Genomic DNA, 18,957 nt, shown 5'->3' with positions numbered 1-18,957 from the left:
ATCCACTGTGCAGTCCATTCAGGGATTGCCTTTATGGTATCACTGCCAAATGCTACATCCAAACCCAGATTCATCACGTCTTGTTATTTGGCAGCTGAGAACCACAGCAAGAGACTTCTTTCTGCTTCCTGAGGGTGAGTAGGGAAGCGTCTGTCAGGAAACACATTGGCATTCCTGCTGAGGGCAGCCTAACTTACTCTGGGTGCTGCCCAGGTCTTGATACCAAAGACTACCACCTATGTAGTGCACTGCATGCAGCAACCTTTAATTCTGCTCAGGGAAGATTCCTCTTTGTTATTGCCTTCAGTTTCTTTTCTCATCCAGTGATAATGAAGTCTCTAAAATGGATACATAGCCAGTTGTCACTGAATATACTCCAACCTAGGACTTCAAAAGCTCCTCCTGAGGGTCTGAGAGAAGACTCTTTCTTTCGCACAGCTTCGAGATGATCATTGAATTGAGCCTTATTCAGCTAGAAGAGGGATTAAAATACTTGTTGCATACTGTACCACTCCTGGAGCATAAACATTTCACTGGATTAGCAGCTGGCTAATACATATATCCACCAAAGATGTACTGCTTATAGCAAGATCATCCAACTGTTTCAGAGGTTCACTACTTTTTGGGTTTGCACGTCCCAGTATGATGGCTGCAAAGCAAAACTGTGGAGAAAGAAGCAGCATAGAGCCACCAGCACCTGATTGTGAGGAATCTTGCAGCTTGCTCACAGCATCCTTACATTATGTAGCTCCCAGTAACATTGAAGAAAAGAGCAAAAGTTTTGATTAATTATTACTTTATACTCCTAGCTAGAAGGTCATAAGGTATGTGTGGAAGGGAGCTTTGGTGTTTAAGGAGAACCCGTTTTCTTACATACATGAACTGGGTTCTGATCTGACTTTAGAAAGACCCAGGAATATTGAATGCAACTGATTTTCTGTGTGTGTGGTAACTGCAAGCACACAGAATCAAGTGTCCCCAATAACAGATTGTCTGCAAATTGCATTTTGCTTTCAGAGTAAACTTTCTGATATTAATGCATTTTCTAAGAATGTTCTCTAGTTTGCTAAAACTAACTGATCTCTCTAGTAATGGTGGGTCCTGGCTTTTTTTCAAGGCAAATGCTCACGGAATTAAATCTCATTAACGGAGTACCACAAAACCTGCACTAAAACCTTTCTTGGCATGTGACCTTCCGCAGAACTGCTTCATTAAGTCTGAGAAACTGGAGAAAATGTTTTCTGAATAAAGTCATTTCTAATTAATGTTAAAATGTCAAGGATTCATCTGTGATCCATTTTTACTCTTTTTTCTTTATGCTATTAATTATCTCTTTAAAGAACAACCAACATAAAAGTCAAAAGCAGCATCTTTTAAATGTACACACAACAGGTGGGACAATGAAGCAAAGCAAATTTGCCAGTCATGTGCATTCCCATGTCATATTTGCAGCTTTCTAGACATCATTCAGAAACCCCATTTAGATGTTGCGGTTAAATATTGATTAATTGATTTTTTTATTTCCAGAAGGCATAACTATCAAGGGTCATTCTCACTTGTGCCCTTTCTAATGTTACCTTGAGTTTTATCTCAATCCATATGCAAGTCTGGATTAACAAAGGTGTTCATTTGCTTTCTGGTGAATATAAGTGTCCTATTCTCCAAGGATAGTTCATCCAAGATTTTTTTTTTTTTTAAAGAGATAAAGCAGTCTTTAGTGAGGTTCTACTCTTCGACCCAAGGGACATTCTGGATGGATTGAGGGGGCATCGTAGGGTGCTGTACAAATATGGTGGGTCTGAACTGCAAAAATCTTTGTTTGTGTTTGCAGTGACCAGTGATAACAGCAGACTATGGAGCTGCTTGAACTGGTGTAGCAGGACTTCAGTGATGAAGGCTTAGAAACACTCTGCAGCATCTTTAATTCTTGTTCGCACATTAAAGTAATGAGACCTGTCTTCCAGCTCATCAATCTGTAAAGCATATGCAAGTCCTTCTGCTATGGTTTAAATAGGAGTGACTCATATGATATTAAGCCTCTTATTGAAAATGGATTACATTGTTGGCTTTCACAAAATCGGAGGTTTAAAAAGCCAAGTTAGTGTCTTTGAAATGTCAGTAACTGGAGATAACTTGGACGAAGAGTGAATTTTATAGCTTCTCTGGACATCTATAAGCTGAAGTCATCTTTACAATGAAGGATAGTAAATGATAAGAAATTAGAAGTTCATTGAATTTTTGTTTCATGAGAATTAGATTCTACCAGCCTTCAAAGTAATTTATGATGGCTATCTTGCTTTCTCCATACATATTTGAACTTTGACGTGTTTGTATTGCAATCTTCCTGAGTACCTTTGTGAACTCTTTATGGAGAAGAACTAAATTTCAGCCATTGCAATTGTCCACCTGCCCCAAGGGAGCCTCAGTTATGTTATCGTCAGGGCAGATAGGAACCCAAGCTCTGCCAACATGGGCAGGTGTATATACCCACATATCCATGTGGTGGGAGTAGCAGGACCTTTCATGCTGTCATGAATATGTCTACCAATATGAATAATTTGATCTCAGAATCACAAAATCGTTTAGGTTGGAAAAGATCTTTAAGATCATCACGTCCAAACGTAAACCTAACACTGCCCAGTTCACCACTAATCCTTGTCCTGAGACACCACATCTACATATCTTTTAAACACCTCCAGGGATGGTGACTCCACCACTTCCCTAGGCAGCCTGTTCCAGTGCTTTTAGGCTAAAATCTAGCCTAAACTTCCCCTGGCACAATTTGAGGCCATTTCCTCTTGTCCTGTCACTTATTATTTGGGACAAGAGAACAACATCCACCTCTCTACAATCTCCTTTCTGGTAATTGTCGAGAATGATGAGGTCCAGCCTTTTCTTCCCCAGACTAGACAGACTCAGTTCCCTCAGCCACTCCTTATAAGACTTGTTCTTGTCATGTTTCTTAAGCAAGGTAATTATACTTGGTAGGCTATATACTCAGAGTAATTTTTATCAATTGCGTTCCATATATGCCATAATTTTATGAATGTTTTTAATTTCTATTCCTATGGCATCCTCCCAGTGCTATGCTTAGAGTAGAATTTTCATATATACACTGTTTCATTTATTGTTAACTAATATTGCCTTTTTTTCCTGTTCTCTTTCTCTCTTTTTTTTTTTTTTTTAAAATTAGAGGAGGTCTTGAAGACTCATATTGCTCATTGGTGGTCTCCTGATGGCACTAGGTTAGCATATGCAACAATTAATGCCTCTAGAGTCCCCATCATGGAGATTCCGGTATACGCTGGCAAGCCTGCTTACCCTACTGTTAAAACATATCATTATCCAAAGGTAAGGGAAAATAAAACAAACAGTCCTATTCTGTTAAAAAAATCTATTTTTTTGCCGGTAGGTTCAGGAGACAGTATAGTAGTGCACATTCATAAGCAATGAAAATAAACTTATCTAAGGGAGATCAGCTGTTCCCTGGTGAATGTAGTCTTCATCACTCTCTAGCTTGCCATTTTCTGATTACAGTATTAGTCATTCTAAATATAGTAAAAATCAAATCTAAAAAATTCTTGCTTTGTACCCACACAAAAGCAATTATGCTTCCATGCAATGTAGGTGTCTGAGAATTTGGAAGCCAGCGTTACTAAGGTCAGAAGACATTTGCTTTTATACAGAAGGAAAATTGAGTATTTGGGCTTCCTTAGAATATCCAGGATGGCCTAACGTCAGAGGAGATAGCCTGGGCTTGGTGCCTGAGCATTACAAAGAACACAGTGAAAGACAGAAAAAAGCCTTAAGAGCCAATCTCTCCTTGATTGCAGAGACCTGTGCAGCAGTCCTGCAGCGGGCGCACAGCACCAGTGCAGCTCCCAACCAGTATCTATACACTGCTGCTGTTATTGCTGTGATTTTCTATCGTAAGACAGTACAGAAGTGTACTGCACTGCTTTCATTTTTTCTGAGTGTCTTGCTTTAGGCACTGATTACCCAACACCTCACATGTTGGTCCAAATTGAACCATTATTTAAAAGGAGAGATGTCCACGTATATGCAGGTTTTGTAGAAGGTGACAGTGATTCAGCAGGGGATGCACTTTCCTACAATACGAAATGAAACAGTGTTTTCCTATGACTGCCATCATCCTGTTAGACAACCTTTTATCAAAATATACATAAAATATCAATATTTCTAGTTGTTGTGAAAAGTAGCCTTTTTTACCAAGGCTGAAGTTATCCTAAGTAAAATTACCCCTTGGTTATGCCTGCCAACCTCTCTACACCTCTGTGCCACATCACTACAGTTGCAGTTTGCTTGTGAACAACCACAGCAGTCCAGTCCATAACCCATATGATGGGAAGGCTTTTTTTGTAATCCATGGGGATGTAACAACAAAACCATTCTGTGTTGTATAACATACGGTCATTTACTCTTATTTTAAAATCCAGGCTGGAATGGAAAATCCAACTATTTCTTTGCATGTGATTGGTCTGAATGGACCTACCCATGACCTGGAAATGACTCCCCCTGATGATCAGAGAATGAGGTAGGTGCTTTCTTGTTCTGGAATGCTGGGCCCTGTTTCTGTCAGGGATTTAAATAATTTCCACACTTCTTGCAAGATCATTTGACAATGTCTTTCTCTGCCATGATCAAGGAGTTTCATTTTGTGTAAATCTGTTTAAAATTTTTTCAACTGTTTTTCTTCTTATATGTATTTTTATAGAATATTGTTAGATTTTTACTTGAAATTGTCTTGACCCAGATTAACTTCAGTGTAGGATTCTTTTTAAAGAACTTGGCAGAATGTCCCAAAATCCGGAACAAGTTCATCTCATGTGTAATCACAGGTATTGCAACAGGGATGTTGTCTGCAGCCTTTGTGAAAGACCATGAAGCAGAAAGAGGGCATCAAACATGAGCTCAGTGCTTCATGACATGAACACAGGAATGGAACCAGGCAGACGTTGTCCAGTCTTCATTAAAAATAAAAAGGAAAGCTCGTTGCTGTTTTTTAGGGAAAGTATATTTTAGAAGTTGGCCTGCAATTCAGCCAACTACTTAGACACCAATTTCTAATTAAGTAAGTGCTTAAGTCTGCATTCAGCAAGAATTTAAGTTTGGCTTAGACTTCAAGTGTGTTGCCTAAGCTTAAGCTACATTTATGGGTCTGTGAACACTTGCAAGGAAGATCATACTGTTCAGAGGAGAAGCAACTTTAGATAATGCATGACACACTTCCCTGCAAAACTCAGAGATTAGAATCCAAATCCAGATTTCAGTAACTTTGATTTAAACTTGAAATAGCTTTATAGCAGGCCAAGAGAAATCAGACTTTGCTTCTACATCTAAAGTATCCACAGTGACCTCTCCAAATGTAATCCTGCAAGGTTATCTTTCCCAGGCACATCACTTATTCTTGTAGAAGCCTCCAGCCAACCTGCATACTCACCTTTTTAAAACTGATTGCTAAATTAGATTGCTGGATTTCTAATTCCAATGCCAACAAAGCTAATGCAACAGGGCAGCTTGGAGGGCATAGAGGGGTTCAAGGATGATCTTCATTATGTATGGTAAGAATACAAGGCCCATGGTTAGGCTGTGTAGTCATCTGATGAGAGGATGCTGAAGCAGTGGGATTGTTTATGGTGGGAGTTGTCTGCCTTAGCTAGGATAGCTAGTGGCAGCCTCAGAATGGGTCTTCACCGAATAACTCCAAAGCGCTCCAAATCCATTTATGCAACAAAAGATGTATGACCTGTGACCAAACCAAATGGATGTAAACCACACTTGCCTCTCAAAAAATTAAAACTTCAGATCTGTATAGAGCAGATTCAGGATCACAGTATCCCCATCACAGTATCAGAACTGCAGCTCTTGGACATTTTCCTGTTGTTACAATACTCTGTACACAGATGGACTCAGAAATGTTTTAATTAGAGTAATAACTTCAGATTGCAAGATCCAAGTGTTGTTAATAAATTTGTCCTATGTGGTTATGTGTGGCTGTAATTTATTTGGTTGCGATCAATATTGTAAAATGATGCAAAATATATCATAATTAATTAGTATATTTCATCAAAACTATGACAATTTCCATCCCTCGGGCATGATATAAGTAGTGCTGCTAGAGCAACAGAGGTGCATTTTCATTATGCACATTTTCTGAAATGAGAGGATTAGTGCGATTTCATTAAAATAGAGAAGAGGCATGTACCATACAGTTAGTTACAGAACGGAGTTTCAGGGAACCAGAGGAAGCTGGTGATAAAAGTCTTTGAGTGGAGTGGTCCTATCTGAAGCATTTCAATGCCCTGAATCTGTTCACGCAGATGATATAAGGATAGAGCAGACCTTCTTGGTATTCCTATTATCTGGAGCAAAGTAGTTTAGTACAATTAATAAAGCTGAAAATGAAGTGGAGATCTGCTAGGGTTTTTTTCTTTCAGAATTGAAGGAAGTAAGAAATTCTCCCCACAATTGGGATATATTGGGATATTTTACAGTTAAAAAAAGAAAGCTGGTGATTGGAAAACATATGCTGGGGTAAAATGTAGCCCAATTTTTCCTTTTTAAAAATCTTTCATTCCGAGCATTTTTGCCAAATTTTCTCCAATGTTATGTTTTCTGTGAGAAAAAGGAAGTAAAGGGAAAGGGTGGAAATCTCAAGAAGAAAAGTATTCTAACGCTTAATGCCTAACAGGCATTTTTTATTTTGCTGAAAATCATTGGACCCCAAAAGTTACATCAGCGGGTAGTTAGAATTGGATCATGACCCAACTTATTTCTCATGTCTTATTTCCATCCCAGGTGACAAATTAAAGGCAGATGTTATATTCCCTGAGTGCAGAAATTATCACTGATCCTTGCGTAGGTCATGAACACATAAACAATGGAGAAATTCATACAGCTTGAGTCAGGGGCAGGGGCAGGAGCTGGTGGTATCCTGGGGCCACAGGCTGGGATGCTGCCTGTCACTTGGCCACCTAACATAACATTGTATGTTCTTTGTGGTGTTAATGGCTTTTTTACTGTTATCATACTTGTAAGTATTCATATTGTAGATTTATACCTCATATTTTAGATTCATCCCTACAGAAAGCAGCCATGTAAACTCAGGGTATAAACAAAGGGTGCTGCACAATAACCAGTCTCAATGACTGCAAACCCGACCACCATCATCTTTATTGGGATAGAGAAATACATTGTAAACCTCACCATAACTGCACCCTCCCTGACAGACCTCAGACAAGTCATTCCTTACCTTTAGAAGGGTGAAGTTTGCTTTGATATGAATGTCTACAAATGAAGTGGTTGGGTACTTGCTACTCTAGATCTCTCTGTGGGAAGGTTTGCTTTACATCAGCATTGTATAAAATCTGGGACAGGTCCAGCGAAGAGGGCTTGCTAAATGCATTGAATACCTGTTTCTTTCCACTTACTGCTCAACTCACGCAGCTGCCAGAGCTGCAGATATTTAAAAGTAGCTGAGATTAATCACACCTTATTGTCTCATTTTCCTCTGCAAAATTGGAAACGTAAAACTTGGTTGTCCTACAGAAGCAATGTGAAGTGAAATAAATTAAAGACTCTACATTACTCTGAGACTATATACTATACAAGTATCTGCAGTTTTTTCTGCTGGTTGGGGTATCCATGGACTTGATGGCTGGAAGAGGCTTCAGAGAGAAATTGAGATTCCATGCCCATCTCTGGGGTGGTAGGAAGACTAATGTTTCACTTAAAACCAAAATTAAAAGTTTCTGTGAAAGAACTGTGGCTCCTGTGTTCAAACAGCAAGGGGGATGGGGAAATAGAATATATGTCTTTCAAACTTTAAATTGGATTTATGGAAAAAGTGCTTCAAGCCACAATATATAGTAAATTCACATTCCTTTTCTGGGTAGCGTGAATCTGCCTAGTTAAAGTTGGAGGGAAACAAGAGATGGTTATACAGTTTAATTTTGCTTTATTGTTGGTTTTTTCCTCTTAACGCCTATGCTGTTCCTGATAAAATCACAATTTTATTTCAGGCACTGAATTTTCAGGCTGCTGTTGTCTAACCTGGAAGTATCCCTCCTTCTAGTGCAGTGGATGCAATCGCTGAGGTCTTTTGCTATTTTTTCCCCAGACCAATTCAGGCACTAAATATTACTGAAACCTACAAAATCAATTTCCACCTTGTTATTTTGCTAGACAAACGGGTCTTTGTTGCTTTTGCCCTTCCTCTTCAGTGTATGCAGGAGCGCTTGCCAGAACACAAAGTACTCTCCAGTGACACAGCACATTAATTCCAATGAGAGCAACAATTCCTTATACATATTTTATAGCAAACAAATGAACTAATAAATTTTTTATAGACTGAATGCTGTGAAAAGTCATATTATAATTTAAGGATGTGTCTGGCCCCTATAGGCCAGCAGTATATTATAACATTACCAGCTTTGTCTGCTCAGCCAGAGTTTTACCCCAGAGATAAAGTGGTGAAGCCCTGAATTGCTGCAGAGATGGACATCTGTGAGTACCACAACAAACTGACTCTGGGAAGGCAACCGTCAATGTATTTATTTCTGATCCTATATTTTCCAGCCCAGCCCAGCCTGACCTAAGTCATTCCATTGCTCGCTATTGTACAGACCTTTTCTTACGTTTTCTAGGGCAAGATATTAATTACAGGACAGTGCAGCCTATAATGGTGATTTACTCTAAGTATTATCACAACCGGAATATGTCCGGCAATAGAGGATCTTACAGGGAGTGTGGGATCGCAATTTTGCTGATGCAAACTGTCACACCTCTACTGATGTCTTTATGGAATTGAGCTGCATATGCTTTGCAGAAACCTTGTGTCTCTCTGAACTCTAGCTTTCTTGCTGTTTTCCTTATAATGCAACACATATGGATGTTTTGGTGTGTAGTAGGCATATTTAGAGGCCATTAACTCTTCATAAGATAAAGAATCCAACCGTTAGCAGTGACAGGTCTGAGTTAGCCAGTTAGCGTGCTCAGAATGGAAACTGTTTGCAAATTCTTTTCCACCTGTGCGTAAATTTGTAGCTCCAGACATTTCAGTCCTTCTTGGAAGATGGAATAGCTTGAAAGATTCTTTATCTCTGTATTCGTCTCTTCTTTGAAAATTACTTTCAGAAGTGGCAGATAAAACACCTGAACAACCCTAAAAATGTCACTTTTAGGGGTTGAAATCCACACTTAAGAAAGCCTAGAGACATCAACACACATCATTCTTAATAACCAGAGATCTCTCCTGGACTGTTTGCCTGCAGCAGCCTCTGACTGCTCTGCCATGTGGCAATTCATTAGGATGTCAGTATTGTGATTTGGTTTGTATATGTCTGTGTTTGCAGGGACTACTATATAACCATGGTGAAATGGGCAACCAGCACTAAGGTGGCAGTAAACTGGCTGAACAGGGCCCAGAATGTGTCTATCCTGACGCTCTGCGATGCCACGACAGGAGTCTGCACGAAGGTAGGAGAGATGAGCCAAATGGTCGTTTGGTGTTCGTGACCACACAAAGATAAAGTATTTCAGTTATCTTTATGGGCAGCAAGTCCAATGCCCAAAGCAAGTCACCTGGCACACATTTATCTAGGCAGACACAGAATATGAACAATGTTTGCAATATTTACTTTTGTTTTTTTAAAACCTTCTAAAAAGCCAGGAATTATATGACCCTGCACGCCTGTGTGTGTGTGTGTATAAAAGAGTGGTTATTGTCTTGAAATAACTGTGTACATGCACAAGACCTATTTATGTTTTATATATATATGTATTTAATCACATTAAAAATGCCTCATGCTATTCTACACACAATTTCATTTTAGTTAATTAATACTTTTTGTAAATGGCATATTGATATAACCTGCGTAAGTATAAGCAGATACCATCCTTTAAACTGGCATAGATGTTTCTATGACAGAAAAGTATTCTGATGTATCTATCCCTTGAAAAAATAGATACGATACTGTGCAGAGAGGACAGTGGAGAATCTTTTCTTAGGAACTTTTATTTCAACCTTTATTTGCTTCTTTACAAGCTTTATTTCTTTGGGGAATAATACATCTTGTGGATTTGTGTTTTGTCTGCATGAGTAAAATGCTTTCTTGAATGCGTGCATGCTTTTTCATCAGAAAGGAAAGACAAGGAAAGCAAGCAGTCACCAGATTATACTCCTGAAACACATACTTAGGCTGTTCCTTTTTCCTTCTGCACAGCTTTTCATATTCAATCCCACTGCTTACTGCACTGATAAGTAAAATGAGATATATGAGAAGTACGGTATTTAATGATCTTATTTTGTTTTAGAAACATGAAGATGAAAGCGAAGGGTGGCTTCACAGACAGGTAATAGTGAACTTCTCTTTGTGGCCTAATTTTTGATAGGTTTTTTTTTCCTTTCTTTATGTTTTCTGCAAAGAGAAAGTACTGATTTCCAGACCCAAGGAAGATACTTGGAAGATGGTATGGTTTGTATTGTAGTAAACAGTTTCCCAGTAATAAACAAGTTCTTCTTATTGAAGGTACTGTCCTATCTGGTATGAAATTGCAGTTCATAGCTTGACATTTACTTGGATTTAAAAGAGATAAAAAGCTGATGCTGAGGAATATTCACCCACTAACAGTATCTGTCTCAGACTGGTGAGCCTCAGAGGTAATCATTAATACTCTGCTTTGAGACTGATGATGGTTCTAAGCAGTACAGGGCTTGTTTTCTGGTCTTCCAGACAGGAAAGAAGTCCACTGTTGAAAACAAAAGATCAAAGGTCATTTTATTAAAAGAGCCTATATCCATTCAGAGACAAAAATCACACAGGTAGGGTTTTTAAGTCATTTAAGATAAATTTGCCAAAATTGTCTATGTTACTTTGCAGCTATTTGCACATGTACAAAAGGTGAAAAATAAAATCAAATTGTCAATGTGGCAATTAAGACAATGAGATCTTACATGGAGCACCGAGGAGCAAAAAACTAACTGATATACTTTAATGGCCTGTTTTAACAGATATTTGTGTCACGTAATTCTTCTGACACTATAACTTTTGCCTAGTACTATTGCTTTGTTTATCTATGTGCTTCCATCCACTAAATGAAATAACACAAAGCCGAAAATAATCCTTGTTAAAAAAAAAATAGAATAACGGGATAGGAAATTTAAAGCCCCAAGAAGTTTCGATTTATGGGATTTTTTTTTTGTTTCTTTTGGGTTTTTTTTTTTTCAACACATGTCTATATGAAACCTCTGGATTTCCAGCATATAAATCTCTGGAAGATTATTTATAACACTTCCCCAGCAGTCAGTTTGTGAAGTGACCTCAGATTTGATTAAGCTATTCTTCAGAGAGAAGCTGGTGATACCAATTCAGCCACAGTACTGAACTGTTTTTCATGGGATGTGTGAACACCAGACAGGGAGTAGCGTATCAGATAAAGATCTTGTACTTTATTTTTCCAAGTCCAGATTTAAAGCATTCGACATTTTTGTCACAGCTTGTTCAGAGTATCCAAGAAACTGTAGAAACTGCAGTACACCAGTTTTCACCAAGAACAATGATCTCCTTTGTTCCACTGGCTGTTCTACAGCAACGAGCTATGTCTGATCCAGATAAAAAATGATTTTACAGAGGAAATAGATCTTTTGCTCTAAGCATTTCAAACAGTCTTTTGCTGGTATACCCAGGCATAGAGTGAAAATGCTGCTGAAATACCCTTTACCTTCATAAGGACAGTGTTGGCTTGAGTAGAAAATAAAAGCTTCAAAGACCAGCCAAGACAAGTCAAATGAAAATTAAATTGCCCATATTTTGTATCTTTAAAAATAAATCTGAGAAAATGTACTTCACAGGATTCTTTTTTTTTTTTTATAAATCCAAGGAAAGTTTTAATCCTTCCACTGCTGCATACTGGGACCTCCACTGACACAGTATAGTAGAAGATGTATTTTTTACCCTGCTGTGGTTATTTAGTCATTTACCTATTGCATGGATAGGCATTAAAATATGATGCTTTGTCCTGAACTACAGTAAACAACCTGTCAGTCTCTAACAGGCCTGCTCCAGGGAAATATAGTTTGCTTTACTGCATCTCCAAATGTTGTATACTTACTTTGAGGTTAGAGGAGGATGTTCATTACAGCCAAATTAGTTGGACATCTCAGTACTAGGCTAAGATAACATTTGCTATGGACTTTGGAGACATTTAATGGTACTTTTCAAAAGCTTTTGTAAGAGTCTGAAGCATTGCAGAGCTCTTTTCCCTGTATTTCTGACAACAAAATTTCTTAAAATACTAGTTTTGACTGAATATATGATTACTAGGGTAATTGTATTTTCTTTACTTGCCCTTTACTCTATGACACATTAATCTTGATAACGGGAAAGTTATTTTCATGGCATATGTGTCTGACTATGAGAATGATGTGAAAATGTTAAATGTTTGTACGAATCCCGTAACGTCTTTAAGGAGGAGATAAATTGCACATTAGGCAGCTACTGAAGGAGCTCAAGAGTGTGACTCAGCTCAGCAGGAAGACTTCTTGGTTGAGATATTTTAATATATGTTGTACCTATGAGCCAGGTGCCCAGTTCCCCTCTGCAGACAGCCCGTGTGGTGAACACTGTGGTCATGCAGTCAATGGACCTTAAGCATGATCCAGCCCACCATGAAGAAGACACCTACTGCCTGGTTTGCTAACTTGTTCTGTAGGCTCCATTGAGCAGACCTCCTTAGGGGAAGTAGTCCCATTTTAAATCAATAGGACCAAGGAATCTAATTCCTTGCCTCATTCTTTAAAACAGTCCTTCAAAATACTCCATATACCTGGTTTGGAAAGCGTACAGGAGCTTTACCTTTTCCTAGGGAATTTAGGTGCATCTGGCCTTTCTGGAATAGAGGCGAACTTCACAATAGGCTGGGAGCAGGAAATGATTAGAGAAAACATCCGTATCAGAAGACGCTCACCAGGGACAACAGGGAGTATCCAAGGATGACAGGATTGACTTTTTTCAGCTGTCTGAAATACTACGAGTTCTGAGACAGGGCATATGATCCATGAATTTAAATTTTGTTGTTGTAGTAGTAGTTTGGTAACTTGGTGACATTTAATAGTCTGTGTATGGAAGGTCATTGTAAATGATCTTGTGTTCCTTTCTGTGTTAAAGCTTATGAATGAATTTTGTTCAAGTCCAAACCTTTGCAGAGCTTCTCTCCAACACAGGCAAAGAGAAACGCTACTGTTGCTGTCTATGCAACAGTAAAAATTGGATAAATTGCTCAAAGTATAATGAGAAATATACGGTATTTACACAGTACTTGTCACTGCTTGTCAAATGATGTGGCCAGTGATTTCAAACCTTTTGCATGAATAAGACCAGGCACCTGTTCACCAAAACTAACTAGAGACTTGGAAAGTTTTTACTGTTTTTACTTATATACTTGTTTGTGGACTTATGAGCATAAGATCCAGCTGAACTTTACTGACACTTTTTCTTAAATATAAAAATTCTTTGAAACAGTAATTATAGGTGTAAACTATTTTGTTTCAATTTTTGTGAAGACCTTTTCCAATAGTGCCAGTGAGGGTCATGTACAGAGAGTGAGTCAGCAAGGGAGAAGCAAGACAATTTCTGAGCACTTGCTGAAGATAAACTTTACTGGCATTTCAATTGGTTTATTTATTTGTGAATGTGGCCTGAACAAATTTAATTATAAACCAGAGTGCAATTACAACTCCACCCAAGGATGTAGTCTTTGATATCGACATTGACATTGGCAACCTCCATAAGTGCCTGCATGGGCATGGCTTTCCCTTATAACAGTTCCTTTGGACTGCATTTTTCTTTACAGTCCTCCAATTTCCATAGTGTTTTAGACCACCTCAGTCTGAAACTAAAGACTTTTGCTCTGTCAAAAGATAGAGATGTTGAAAAACCTCACATAATTTTTGTTTTACAACTCCTGTGCCTTAATCTTGGCAGCGTGATAACCCACTAATTATTATCGCATGTAGCTAATAGGTGGAATGAAATGAGATTTTTAAAATAAAAATAGGCTTCAGAAACCTTACAAACAAAACTGACTTTCTCACCCAGCAAAGACCTTTTGTCATGTAGCAATCCCAAAACGGACCTAATGTTGCTCTAAAGAAAAAGGATGCAGCAGACATAGGACCTAATTCAAATACCCAAATCCATCTGCCAGAGCAGCTTTTAGCTACAAACAGAGACTTTGGTGCTTAAACAAAGAGTCCTAATTTCATCCAGTGAAGGAGACAGATACCCTGAGGCATGGGCTCTTCTCCTCTCCAGCTGACAATCCTGTATTTTGGGTGCAGGTGCCCTGGCTTCAGAGATGGCCATTGGTTTGCTGCACCCAACCACAGATGGCATAGGGACAGGGATGGAGGTTTAAGGTCAGCATTGTCCCGGGGGCTGAGTGTGGCAGGGTGTGGAAAGAGTTCTTCCCTCTGTGCGCAAAAGAGGATGTGACTTCATTGCACAGTAATGACAATGCACATTTTTAACATTTTGTTGGATTTCAGGAAAGCGTTTATGAAAAAGTGAAGAGTTAAAAGGGTTCATGTCAGACCTATCTGTTTATCAGAGCTATGGCCCTGGGACACTGGAAATACTGGGACATTTCCCTGAAAGAATAAATATCTACAGAGCAAAAACATTAATTCTGGGATCTGGGCAAAGGTGGATCATTCAAAGAGGGCAGGAGACGGTTCTAAGGAAGGGAAAATGCATCAGAGGATCAGTTGGAAAGGATTGAGTTATTCAGATTAATTTTCCTTTTTAAAACTAGAGGATGGACCAGAAAAACATAGTTCTCACTGAAGTATAATTCTCAGTCAGTAATAAAACCAAATTTCAAAGAATCTTGTTTCCCAGTGATTTCTATGAGGAAATATGTGAAGTCCAGCCAAAAGCAAGTGAAGCACTGTACTCTAGAAGAGCAGGAGGCAGTTGAAATGTGAGAGCATAGAGAGAAGAGTTTGGAGCTGCAGCCTGTGGTGCAATATGATGAATGTTTGACCCATGTTAATGTGTGGGTAGTTTGGGCTGTCCACACAGCTTTCACACACTCCAAGTCACCGTACAGTGGGTAGTAATCTCTCTTCGAAATGTTTGTACCAGTGCATGTTTGATCATACAGATCCTCAAGGTCAGAGACATTCTTGCACTCCCCACCACTCTGCATACATGTTGCCTTTCCTTCTTTCACCAGAGGAATCTTCCTTGGGTGGTTGCAGATCCAGTGATGCTCAGTGATCCCTTTCCAAACACAATTGAATACACTCTATCTGTTTATTTATTTATTTATTTATTTTGTGATTCCTTACTCCAAGATTTCTGGCCCCTCTCTAAGACCTACAGAAGCTCAGACTGTATTTAGCATTGTCCCTTCATTCATCCTGATTCTGGATTCTGCCAATCTTGGGATAAGCCTCTGAGGCACTACTTGGTTTCTTTTTCTTCTGACCATTTGCAGATACACTGACCTCTATTGCACAATTCTGAAATCCAGCACTGATCCCTCCAAGAGTCAGTGCCCTCTACCGACCTCTCATCACCTTTTTTCTTCCATCAAAAGCTGAAGTCTTTGGATCCACATCATTTTGATACACAATGATAATGAGGTTGCTGGAAATGGAGTTGCTGCCTCTTTCTTTTACTGGTAGTGATGCAGGTTCGTTAGTCCCACCAATTCCTTCTCCAGCCACAGGGTCATCCTTTGTCTAGTGATTATTCCTTTGAACTCTGAGGATGACTAGGTAGTCCTCGTCTCCAACCACCTGTTTCCTTTGTCCTTCACCCAGGGGACAATCACCCATCTACCTAGATCTGCGTCCTGAACCAGACCGCTGTCTGTTCACAGGGATACCAAAAAGGCAAATAGGATGAGGAGCCCACATTTAGTCAGATTTACGCTTCATTTTAAGCTGTTGTGGAAGCATAGAAGAGTTACCCTTGTACCTGTGTCTGAAGGCACTGTGTTATTGCTTCATGTAGCTAACACGAGGACAGCTTTGTCCTTCTTCTGCACAGAGTAGAGGATTTCTGGAAACAGACCTTGACTCTTTGGGTAGAATTCATTTCTCTATATACAGAGATGTAGCAGAGGAGAAAGACAAGAGCTGTGAGAGCTTAAGTCCCCTACTGAATCTCGCTGCTCCTTCCTGTGTTCCATCATTTTGTCATTAGCAGGCATAGCAGCTGATGGTATTTAAGGGTGGTGTATGAGCTGACTGCTTTCTTCAATCCAATCCTCTTGTGTTTCACCCCCACCTACAATAAAAAGATTAGAGACATTCGAGACTATATCAATGTCTATTCCCTTTAGGATCTGTTAATGAATCATGAGTTGGTTCTATCCCTTTTTGCACCTTCTGATACCAGCTGCTGCGATAAGCCTCCTGAAGCAAAAAACTTTCAAAATTCCCAACCTGCTGCATAGGAAAAATATTTTCTTTTACCAGCATTAAACTACTCTACTATTTTCAAAGAGGGGTATTCTGCTCTAGTGTTGCAGGATTCAGTCAGAAATACTTTGAAGGCTCAAACTATTTGCATCACATCCAGAATACTTTAATTACATCCTCCTACTGTAGATCCCTATAGTATAAAATCCTGCTCCTACACCTTTCAGCCTGGTGTAACCCCCATTTGCCATCTGGGATAAATCACCATCTCTGACAAGATTCTAAACAAAGTTCTGGTTGTATTAATAAATTGTTTTTCCAGACACAGGAACATGCAAACAGGCTGTCTCACAACATCAGCCGAATGTTAAAGCCTCGCATCTGTCATCCATGCCATGTACTTCCTTCCCCTGTAGCTCTGAATGAACCTCAAACTAATCAACACAATGCCTGCTCTCACTGGCAGAGATGTATTGCTCTAAAATATAATGCTGTAGGCACAGATATAGAAAAGTCGAGCTAACTCATTGCTATTTAGCTCAGTAAAGAAAAACCTGTCGAGAACGTTTGCCCAAGTTATCACAGTTGTTTTTCAATGAGCTTTCTCCTGTCATGAAAGTAATTTGGAAATAATATAGTTTCATGTTTCAGGTTCCAGAACAACGTCAGAAACAAATGAAACCATTATTTCATACAGCTGCAACAAGATATAAATGGGCATATTTTAAAATAAACCGAAAACGTAAGCAGGGGGAAATAAAAGGAAAAACAAACAGTTTGAACATCTAATACAGTGTTGATAAATCGGATGGAGAGTGGAAAAGAATTAATCAGTAAAGAACTAGGAGCAAAGGAACATGCAGTAAGAATAATGTGCTAGCTTATGAGAAATAAGATTTTTCTTTCTTTGCTGTGGTGTTTGCATTAGCCATAAGTCTCCCAGTACAATCAAGTTCTTGCTGGTTCAGTGAGGTATCTTGACATGTGCCAAGAAGAAACCCAGGGTATTTGATTAACATCAAACCAAAGGACACAGAAGAACCTTAGCAACTCTTTCCCTTGACTGCCCTTGAAGGAGAAGGATCCATGAAGCTGGGACAGGGAAGGCAGGGCTCAGCCAGTCCCCAGAAAAGTCTGATATCAGAGGAGAGATCCAGCAGAGATTCACCTCTTGTTTTAGTCACAACTATTCAAGATTAAGAGTAGATGAGCTTCATCTAGCTATTTCCCTTCGTACAGTGTTACCGTGCCACACCATATGGACCATCTTTCTGCTTTCTCTTGTAATCTGCTGTTGAACCTTCTCCTGCAATGGAGACTTCACACATGCCTCAGGGTTCCTGTACAAAAAGAAGACAAAGACCCTTCAAGGAAATGTTTGCTTGCTGTGTGTAGTGTTTGATTTCCTTCTGCTGAGTCTTTTCTGTTTCTGGTATAAGGCTCTTGTCACCCAATAAAAGTCAATCATTGCATTCACCTGGGAATTCTGTGTCAAAGACAGTTTTGCAAAATATCCTCCCCTTCATAAATAATTCAGTGAAATAAGCATTTGTAAGAGAGTAGGAAAAGACAGCAGTTAGATGCTGTTAGTTGTGTTTCCTCGAGGACAGGAATAGATCATTTCTTCCAGCAGAGTAAACAGGGTTTGTCATACTTGTGCCAGCGAGGTTCAAATCATTTCTAAAGGCCTTATTCCAAATGCCCCGAGCAGTCAGCTGCACGTGTGTGCTTTTTACTTTGCAGGTGGAAATCGAATTTATAGACAAGGAACTTTCCTTGCTGCCTGTATTCCCACTGCTGAAAGCTGTCTTCCCAAGAGCAAGAAGCAGTAATCTTCAAAAGTTTCTCCAGTTTTCAGTAGGCTTCTAGTAATTGTTAGAGAGCGCTCTCTATTTCACTGTGAAATAGTTTCACATGGTTTTGCAGTGCTGAGCAATTCTAAATAAAATAAATTAATGGTAATACAACCTTGACATTTGCCACTTACAGAATGAAGAGCCAATTTTTTCCAAGGATGGTCGGAAGTTTTTCTTTGTCCGAGCCATTCCCCAGGGAGGACGCGGAAAGTTCTACCACATCACCATGTCATCATCACAGGTGATTCACTGCTGCTGCTTTTGGTCTCACCTGAAGCAGAAAGCAATAAGAAGTAGTATCTGTGTTTGTACTAGCATGACTGGAAGATGCAAATGTAGAATATGGGTCTTGTACATAAACAAAAACCTCCAGTGATGCTTTATTGGCGTAAGATAACATGAATTTCCAAATGAGATACTCAGAATAAAAAGGTCAACCAACTTTCTTTTTACAAACAATATTATTGCTTCATTTTAGTTCTTTTTTAATGACTTCTTTGTTGTACGTAAATAAATAAATCCCTGCGCTGCTATAAAGCATTAATCAGGAGCTTGTGGGCATGCTGCATTTGAGGAAGGAGTTTGTAGCTATTCTGTGCTAAATTAATCCCATTATCTTCAGTGGAGTTATGGTTAAGATGATTCTGGCTC

The 18,957-nt window shown here is 39.1% G+C and overlaps 1 protein-coding gene across 5 annotated transcripts in view; it reads left to right on the top strand.

Annotated features, from left to right (window-relative positions):
* The window catches only part of DPP6 (dipeptidyl peptidase like 6), a 559,332-nt gene that overhangs the window by 496,485 nt on the left and 43,890 nt on the right, over positions 1 to 18,957 (top strand). For all 5 annotated transcript variants that reach the window (XM_054059588.1, XM_054059591.1, XM_009558353.2 and 2 more), the window contains exons 9-13: positions 3,194 to 3,351; positions 4,458 to 4,555; positions 9,375 to 9,498; positions 10,336 to 10,374; positions 18,440 to 18,547. In XM_054059588.1, coding sequence (XP_053915563.1) covers positions 3,194 to 3,351; positions 4,458 to 4,555; positions 9,375 to 9,498; positions 10,336 to 10,374; positions 18,440 to 18,547 — 527 coding nt within the window. The remainder of the gene's footprint in view (positions 1 to 3,193; positions 3,352 to 4,457; positions 4,556 to 9,374; positions 9,499 to 10,335; positions 10,375 to 18,439; positions 18,548 to 18,957) is intronic.

Source organism: Cuculus canorus, chromosome 2 (genome assembly GCF_017976375.1).
Source record: "Cuculus canorus isolate bCucCan1 chromosome 2, bCucCan1.pri, whole genome shotgun sequence".
Classification (NCBI taxonomy): Eukaryota; Metazoa; Chordata; class Aves; order Cuculiformes; family Cuculidae; genus Cuculus; species Cuculus canorus.
Note: the sequence above shows the minus strand (reverse complement) of the source record. Positions and strands in the feature narration are given on the sequence as shown.